The sequence below is a fragment of the Rhipicephalus microplus genome, chromosome 6, assembly GCF_043290135.1.
Source record: "Rhipicephalus microplus isolate Deutch F79 chromosome 6, USDA_Rmic, whole genome shotgun sequence".
NCBI lineage: Eukaryota > Metazoa > Arthropoda > Arachnida > Ixodida > Ixodidae > Rhipicephalus > Rhipicephalus microplus.
Genome location: NC_134705.1, coordinates 183,571,077 through 183,580,322, shown reverse-complemented (window position 1 = coordinate 183,580,322; position 9,246 = coordinate 183,571,077). Strand labels below are relative to the sequence as shown.

Genomic DNA, 9,246 nt, shown 5'->3' with positions numbered 1-9,246 from the left:
TTTAATAGTATGCATTGCAAGATTTTAAAAAGAGAAATGCGCACAAAAGAATGCGACACAAAAAACATCCATTGTCATTTTTCGGACTGTACAACATCGTTCGTAAAACAGGATATTGCGTGCCATGCAATTATTGAGAAACAATTTATCTCATCAATTAAAACAGTTTCACAATAAAATAAAAAATTCTGGTCGTTCATCAATGACCAATCGCAACCTTGAATATGTTGGGTGCTTAAAGTGCCCAGAATTGTAGCACAAATAAATCGTACAAAGATGAATGATGCTCATTTTAGGATCAAATTAGGAGAAACACGAACTACCATTGGTAAAAAAAAAATGTTCATGGTACATCACGAACCTTCAATAGCCCGAAGGTTTAGCATATTGTTCATTTTGGCCCAAAAATTGTTGCGAGTACATTAGTATGCAAAAAGTTGTTTTGAAATGAAACTAAATTGACGTAAGATGAACTTCAATGCATAAAACACATACTACAGCACTTTAATACATCACAATCTTTCAGGATGCAAACATTATTTCACATTGTGCATTAAATTGGTAGCGCACTTTACTAACGCAACAGACAGTAGCATTGAAATGAAATTAAAGGTAGGAGACAGTTTAGCAGAAAACATTTATTGCCATAAAAATTGTACATACACATAAAATAAAAATACTGGCTCATTATTTCTTTAGGAAAGGTTGAAAAGATCTTGCTCCTTTCTTGCTCCCTCACCAGGTATGTTTCTGCAGAGGAACCTGAAATTGAGTAATTGTGACAGTCTCAGGTGATAAAGCTTCTGTGTATTAACATGAACTAAAAAGTCAGCTTAAACTGGTATATTCATTTTCGAGAACTCTATCAACGATTATTTGACAATAGAGTTAATTCTCTCATTTAAGGCAAACTGCGGCCAGAAAGCCCACCTGAAATTTAAAAACTATTGTACAAAAAAAATGAAACAAACATAAAGTCAGCACACGAATATACATAATTTCACTAAATTTATTTAAAATAAAGAAATTTTAAGAAAGCTTTCAGATGCAGTGTGCCCCTTACGAAGTCATGTCCACAAAAGTAGACGCTAGTAGTGAAGAGGTTAAAGACTTAAACTTGCAAACTTTTCTCGGACGCTGCTTACCTGTGAAAAATTTTGAAGTAGGGAAGGCGCTGTGCCACGTTCACTTCTTGAGTTCAACAGGGCTCTTGCTCCTCTTCCGCTTGCTCTGGCGGGTGGTGGATCTCTGGCCAGTGCGGCCAGTAGCTAGGAGGCGAGAGCAACGCGCCGACGACCGTCTTCTGATGCCCAGGCAAGACCTGCATGGACCACGGCACCCAGCGCCCATTTGGTTCGGCCACACTATAATCAATCAACTCAATTAAGCCTAGCCAGAAGAGCCAGAGTAGAAGCTAGTTGGTTGTGCATAATTGACACTTGCGACTCTGAATGCAACGAAGAACACAAAAAGCGTCTCGTTTTACCGGTGCTTTTCGTGGCTTTGCCCTGTTAAAACAACGCAATGCAAGTGTCAACTGATTTGTTTAGTCAGTATGTAGGGATTTATTTTGAAACAGGACAAGTATGCAGACACAGCAGAAGATCACAGATGCCGTGGTTTCATGTCCCAAATCCATACCACGATTTTGAGGAACATCGCAGTGACGGGCTGCGAGAATTTACTTTTATATACATTTCATTGAAACGCGGCTGTCGTTTCAGAGATGCGGAAAGGCCTGGCTATAACACACGTAAAGGACACTGTTCTTTAGACAGGATATACCGCTAAAGTAAAATACCTTGCCCACAACGAGCTGAACGCACAATGCCCCGACAAAAAGGTTATAATCTGGGGTTTCACACACCGGAACCGCAATATCTTTACGAGACATGCCAGAGTGGGCAATCGCGCATTCTTCAACGTCCAACTACAGCCAGGAAAACTATGAAAAGGAACACAGAACTCTAGCTTCAGGAACAATTACTTGCAGTGTACATACAAATGTGCAGTATTGGTTCGTATAAGGTATCTTTCCTTCTGCAGTTTCATGCTTTCCACCTACATGTAGCCACTGCATAGACTCCAGCACGCAATTTCAGAGTTCCCCTTCAATATGCTCACGACAGAACACTACTGTTTTCGTATTGACAAGGGTTTGTTTGGCATTGCATATCACAGTTGCCAGACACAAAGCCATTACGGGGAAGTCACAACTACAGGGACAAATTTCTCCGCCAATTTTGGCAGCAGTCTGGCAACACTGACTCTCCAAGACTGGCAAGTGTCTTTGCAACCCAAACAATCTTGCCGCACTACGATTTGGGAGAGTCTACGGTGTACTAGAATGAGACAGTGTGCTGACTGAAGGGCGAAGAGTGACGCACTTCATGTCACGGCCGACAGGTGGCGCGGCTCGCAGTGTCACCTGAAGCTTTTCGGCGGTTTGAAAAGCGCAGCTATTGAGCATGGCTGCTTTGCGTGTAAGAAAAGTTACGCCACGTGTGGAACTGTTTGTTGTGAAATAAATTACTGCCATCATGACTGGTTTACAAAGGGTGAATGATGTTTCAAGCGACTACTGAATGGATGAATGCTCCTCCACACAGCGCTCCAGTAACAGGGCCGGAAGCATTCAAGTTTTTTTTTTTTTTTTTTTATCTGCTAATCGATAGGATGTTCAATGCTATTTTGCCACTTTAGCGACAACAGAAACTTGACTGCCGGCTTTCGTGCCCCACTGTGCAAATGGGAACGCCTCATTTTTCTATTCTTTTTTTTTTCTGCATATATGAGCGGGGCTAATTAGAACTAACTGAATGTTTTTTTCGGGAAACACTCATGAGTGGAATCACTTGGCTTTGTGGTAAATTTATCCACATCGTAATATTAAGCATTTTATTTACACATGTAGACTATACAACGTTACTAAGACGGGTTGGATTCGTAGGCAAATGAGTTGCTAACAAATCTAATGAAAAAATATCTATGCACATAGTTATGAGTACATAACAAGTAAAATATACATCACATGCATCTACATATTTTTACTACACCATAGAAATAATTTCCACCAGTTCTTCAGGAGCGTGAATAGAACAGGGCATGAAAAAACACACGACAGCATCTCGTGCTGACAAATTGATTTTATTTAGGCAATACTGTGTCTGAATGCGCAAATGCTTGCTATATCACAATATAAATTAAGAATGCAGGAAAATTGTCACTTGTGATCAAAGCGTAAACAGATGTAACAAACGTGAACAAGTATCTGCTACTCGACCACAAGAATGAAAAAAAAAAGGCAAGGAATCTAATATAAATCCAAAACCTATCAGTACTGCCAAAGGCAGAAATGTCGTTACTGTGACCCCGATAAAAAGCAATCAATGCACGCGCAGTAAAGAATCTACTACATATATATGGTACAAAGCTACCGTCAAATGTAAAAAATATAGAAAAGAAAAAAAATGGAACGAGACAACCCACACAAAACGCCCCAGAAAAGCAATATTTGAGTCATTTAATATGAATGGTTGGCGTAGCTATCAGCCAAAAGTTGAAATACAAAAAAACCTATCTCTAAATGTTCTACAGATCAATTTCTCTAGCCAAAAAAACATGATTATGGCTTTGCTGTCACTGCCCTCGTGCTTTCCTTTCTTGTTTTTGTTTTTTTATCGTACTTGACACTGCGGTCACTACCACATGGGTCCAGCTCTTTTTGTCATGAAACACTGCCACGAAAATTTCTCCGCACGTACGCAGCATGCTTTGTGTGCGCGACCTTCGGAGCGTGTAGAAGGTTAATTCTTTCAATCAGGATGCAGCGGCATACCGTTTTTGAGACAGTTGCAATTTGCGGATCTTCAGAGAAACATACATACACAAGAGCAGCAAAGCGGCACGTGTGGTACCGACTGAGGTCCTTCAAGCAAAAAATGGCATAAACATGCACTGCAGCTGGGCACACTCACGTAAAAACAGCTGCTTAAACTACTTGGGTCAGTTTAATGATAAACATGGCAGCCCCTACAACGTCTGCGAATCTTCCTCCTGCCCAGATGACTCTTCCTTCTCAGGTAACTTTTGAGCCTCCTCGGCTTCCCGAAGTCTTCCGTGGGGAAGATGTCTAGGACTGGCTCAACTAGTTCGAGCGGACCGCTGTGGTGAATCGCAGCAACGCACAAAAGAAACTTGGCCATGCCTACTTCACAATGGAAAATAGTGCTCACGCATAGTACAAGATATAGGGAGCCTACTTTCCTAACCTGGGACAATTTCCGCCAAAAGCTTCTTGAGACGTTCTCGAGGACTGGCTCAACCAGTTCGAGCGGACTGCTGTGGTAAATCGCAGGAGCGCACAAGAGAAACTTGGCCGTGCCTACTTCGCAATGGAAACTAGCGCTCGCACATGGTATGAGAACAGGGAGCCTACTTTCCAAACCTGGGACAATTTCTGCCAAAAGCTTCTCGAGACGTTCCTGAGTGCGGACCGACGGGATCTTGCACAACAGATGATTAAAGCCCACGTGCAAGAGCCGAACGAAAGCGTCTCCATGTTCGCTGAGGATATGGCCCATCTATTTCACCACGCTGCTCCTGACATGCCCGAGGCAAGGAAAGTTCGTCACCTGATGCGGGGAGTTAAGGAACCGCTTTTCGCCTGCCTTGTACGAGATCCGCCGACAACAGTGGACGAATTTATCAAAGAGGCGACTGCCATCGAGCGGGCGCTCCAGCAACGATGCCGTCACTTTGACCGCCTGCCCGATCAAACGCCTGTAGGTGCCACTGCTTAACCCGCTGCAGTTTCCGAAAGCTCTCTACATCAAATGATTTGGCGAATCCTGTGGGAAGAGCGGCGGGCTATCGGCCTTCCACCTATCGAGCATCCAGTTGCTTCTGTTGCGGAAATTGTGTGCCACGAACTGTAGCCAGCGTTTCCATCACCGGTGCCACCGCCTGAACCACATCCGTTGACCTATGCTGATGCCGTCCACCGTAATCTGCCTGCCCCAGAAGAAGCACCCTTTCAGCCACGGCCCATTACCTAGCCTTGGTGGCAGCGGGAACCTGTGCGGCGACCACCAGTACGACGAGACGACTTGTGGCGCACTGCCAACTTGTGGCGCACTGCCAACCTTCGAACCCTTTTTTTTTCCACTGCAGCGAACCAAACCACATTTCGTGCTACTGCCGTCATCGAGAAGTCTGGTTTGGAAACTTTTCCCGTCCCCCTTCACTTTATTTTGAAGACCCTTTGGACCATGATGCTGATCACCTGCTGACCAACCAAGCTTCTTCGCCACCTCGTCGCTGGCAGTCTCTCTCACCTGCACAAGATCACACTTCCCCCGAATTGCCAAAGTTACGCTGACGCCGTTAGAAACCGCTTCCCAAGCCCATGCCAGGGAAACTAACTGCCGCGACCTCTGGGGGCAAGGTTGCCAATCGCCGAGACGCCAAAAAGACCCCCTTGTCTCAACAGAAAGACGACGACAACCACGAGTACTAATGCCGACGAATTCATCCGTGCCGGCCTTAGCGTTATTATAGACGGACACATCGTAACAGCACTGGTTGATACTGGTGCTGACTTCTCTATGATGCAACAAGAGCTCGCCGATCACCTTAAGAAGGTCAAGACGCCGTGGAATGGGCTGAGCATAAGGAGTGGTGGTGCACAGCTAATGATGCCAACCGGGAAATGCACCGCTCGGCTCGTACTCGGTCATTCGAGCTTCGTCGCCACTTTTGTGATTCTACCAGACTGTTGTAAAGAGCCAATTCTGGCTACAGATTTTCTGCAGAGTATGGTGCTGTCATTAACATTCCAAAACGTATTGTCGTCACCTTTTCTGCCCATCCTTACATCGGCCCCACGGAAGAACTGCAACGTTTACGTGTAGACGATGATGTGATGCTCCTACCAAGATCTTGCTGCCTTGTGCCATGTTATGTGAATGGCCGTGCCGTAACGAGGTGATGGCAGAACGAATAGACACGCGATTGCTTACGCAAGGTGTTTCAACAGCAAGAGGCGTTCTGGCACTAACTGATGGGCGGGTAGAAGTGCTCCTCACCAACTTCAGCAACGAGCGCCGTCACATCCAGAAGGGCACAGCAATTGCCTACTACGACCATGTGGACCAAGTGAGAGATCGCTTCGCTTTGCAAACGGACAACGCGACCGTCCCAGCCTCGACACCTTTGTCTGTCCACATTTGCTCTACCCTGTCACCCTCTGATAAACGTCAAAGCTCAACCAAATACCACTGACCCGGCACCGAATCATTGTTTAAGAAAAAACAAGACCGATCCGGCAAAATCGACACCGTGTGGCTCCGAAAGAATGCGACGAGATCCAAAAGCAAGTTCAGAAGACGCTCCAAGATAACATAATACAGCCTTCAAAAAGTCCCTGGGCATCCCTCTTGGTCATCTTCACGTCGCGATGATATATGTATACGTATAATTTTTATATCTGGCGCCATTGTGGAGCCCCTCTCCCCGCCTCGAACGCCGCGTTTAATACCACCCGAACTGCAGCACAGCCAGCGACAACCCGGGGACTCCCAAACGCATTTCACACAGTGCCACAGAAGTTTTCAGAAGAAAATGGCGGCAATGCCCTTAGCGGCCACCCGATCTGTTGCTGCGGGGAGGACCATGGCGGCGCAGCGATAGGGCAGTGAACCCACTGCCTCCTAGTACACTGTAGAGAGTATTTGCTCCTCAATAGCTCGGGGTCACATGACCATAAATCGAAAGTCACAAATGACGTATTTGGAAAAGCAGAAAAAAAAAAGGAAAAGGAACGAGATAGGAACTCTGGAGACTTCTCCATGGGAGAGACGAAAGCAGGCGGCGAAGGCAGGAAAAGAGTGTTTCGTTGCCATCATTACGCTTTCACGCTGCGTACCCTGTCGGAATAAAGAACGCGTGTAATCCCTGAAGTCACTCCTCTGTAGCGCTCCTGGACGTGTCATGCAAGGTTGTGTATAGGTATCAGAGTAATGAGTGTTGTCGAGGGGATTGCGAAGTTTGTTGTGTAAGGGGAGCCTACATGAACGGCTGGTCATGTAGTCACCCTGTTCTGTGGCGGCAAAAATACTTAAGAACTTGTTTGCCGGCATTTGCTGATACGACTGTTAGCATCATACACTTTGCATCAAAAGAATCTATCGAAATCTACACGTGTACAACGCGAAGTCTTCCCGATGGCCTTCCGGTTGCCTCGCAGCGTTGCACAGTAGAAGTTTCCAATTTTTGAAGTAACCAGTGTGCAGTCGACAACTACAGGGGTAGGGAGGCTTCTAGCCACCCCAACAGGGGTCAAGAAACTTGTCTAGAATGACACAACGGCAAGCTACAGCAAGCACTCTCGGGGGCCATGCATACTGATATCTAGTTGTTGACACCCTACACTTACATGCGAGAATTTTGGCTCTTTCAAAACAGTGGCAATCAGAAAATGTCATCAGTGCAGTACGGAGTGCGCTTTTTGGCGACAAATGCGCTGACCAGTGACCTGTACTGTACTACGTTACGCACGGAAACACATGACCCACTACTGAGACGAGCATTCACTCTGGTCATTCGCTTAAGTGATCTAAAGGTCGCAGGGTGGAATCTGTGGCGGTAACATTTTCGATTGAGGCAAATATGTTTGAGCCCCATGTGCTGAGATTCAGGTGCACAGTAAAGAAACCGAGGTGGTCGAAATTACCGCAGTCCTGCACTACAGCGTCCCCAATAATCCAATCTGCATTTAGGATTTTAAACTCTGACAAATATTATTACTCTTCAGCTGAGTTGCGACGCGGGGTGAATTGATGACGCAGAAGAAAACGGGGTACCGCGGTGCAACGGAGCTGCCAAGTTAACGGACTACGCAGCATGAATGACGACCATAAAGAATGCAAGATAACTTGAAATAGTGCAAGCGAACCATATTGAAAAGAAAATGCGTCAATCTTTTTTTCTTCGTGACGTGGCCTCAAGCTCCCTTGACAAGACGCAGCTAGTTGCACTGTCGTTTGAAGTCTTAACGCTTTACCATGCAATGACGTCATGTGACGTTTACTTTGCGTAACGTGACCCCGAGCTGCTGAGGTGCAAATAGACTTTCCCCTACGATTTCTAGACGTATCGCGTTATGTTTGCTTTGAGCATCGGAATTCTACCCTTCCCCGATGCTTACCACGCGGTGGCAAGAGTCGCGTCTACGAAGTCTGCGGGCACGGGACGCCCGTTGAATGAAAAGCGAAGGACAAAACACGTCCACATTTGAGCAAATGGCAAGGTAGCGTGCATAAGCAACACGCTAACTAGCAAACTGTCGCATCTAAAGTACGACGTACCCTTGGTGTTCTTCCTCGTCCCAAGTCCACATTTCTTCGCCGCACCGTTTCCGACGGCACTTCACGACGCCAACAATGTTCATCAGCAGCTTAGTGGTCTGCGGAATCTCGGGGCTGCATGAAAACAACTCAGGTTAACGCAATTGAGACGTCGGACTATTTTAGCTATTAGTGGGCGGAAACTAGCGTATCCAAAGTCACCGCAATCAATTACCAGTAATCTGGGAACACGTCCTTGGCTTTGCAGAGGGGACAACAATAGAACGCAGGCTTCAAACTTTCGCTGTCCGGCTCGTACAGACAGGAAGCACACACGAAGTGCTGGCACATGCCGAATACCATGTTCTGACTCGGCCCCAGACAGACCGGGCAGTTGAACCTGAAAGTACACGACACATCAGGCATAGCGTGCAAAACCAAACAGGACGCCTAAAGCGGGGCTTATTATACTCACGTCGAGTCGAAATCGGTGCGATTCATGGCAGAAGCTTGCAAAAAAAGTGACTGTAGGCTTCGGAAAACACGCACTGGCAGGGTTAACGGAAAAACGAACGGCGTTCTGTTAACGAAACGCCTCTCAATCGGATTAAATCAAACGCGCGAAAAAGGAACACACGAGCCAATGCACGAGTACGCGGGCGTCGACAGGAGAACAATCCGATGGATGGATGGATGTCGCTGTACCCTTTAGATGATCATGATTGATAAATAAAGGCCTCCCCTTTGAATTGGGTGACAGCTTGCGCTATCTAGCCTACCTTAATAGTTCGTGTTTAAATTTTGTCCCTCAACTCGGATGTCTTTTTAATTTTGCCCAGCCGCTACTCTTGGCTGGGATGTTATTTTATCGACTTCTCTGCTTTTCCTCCACCAATACTCC

The 9,246-nt window shown here is 46.1% G+C and overlaps 1 protein-coding gene across 1 annotated transcript; it reads right to left on the bottom strand.

Annotated features, from left to right (window-relative positions):
• Window positions 1-623: 623 nt before the first annotated feature.
• LOC119167025 (uncharacterized) lies at window positions 624-9,029 on the bottom strand. The gene is made up of 5 exons (XM_037418432.2): window positions 8,821-9,029; window positions 8,581-8,745; window positions 8,367-8,480; window positions 1,146-1,321; window positions 624-762 (listed from the first exon to the last, which is right to left on the bottom strand). Exons 1-4 carry the CDS (start codon window positions 8,844-8,846, stop codon window positions 1,186-1,188), a joined length of 441 nt encoding a protein of 146 aa, XP_037274329.2. The 5' UTR covers window positions 8,847-9,029; the 3' UTR covers window positions 624-762; window positions 1,146-1,185.
• Window positions 9,030-9,246: the final 217 nt, after the last annotated feature.

Coding starts and splice junctions, on each gene's coding strand:
- LOC119167025 (XM_037418432.2), bottom strand. CDS start 8,846: ATGAATCGCACCGATTTCGACTCGAC. Junction 8,746..8,820: donor CGCACCGATTTCGACTCGAC/GTGAGTATAATA, acceptor GTGTACTTTCAG/GTTCAACTGCCCGGTCTGTC. Junction 8,481..8,580: donor GACGTGTTCCCAGATTACTG/GTAATTGATTGC, acceptor GTTTTCATGCAG/CCCCGAGATTCCGCAGACCA.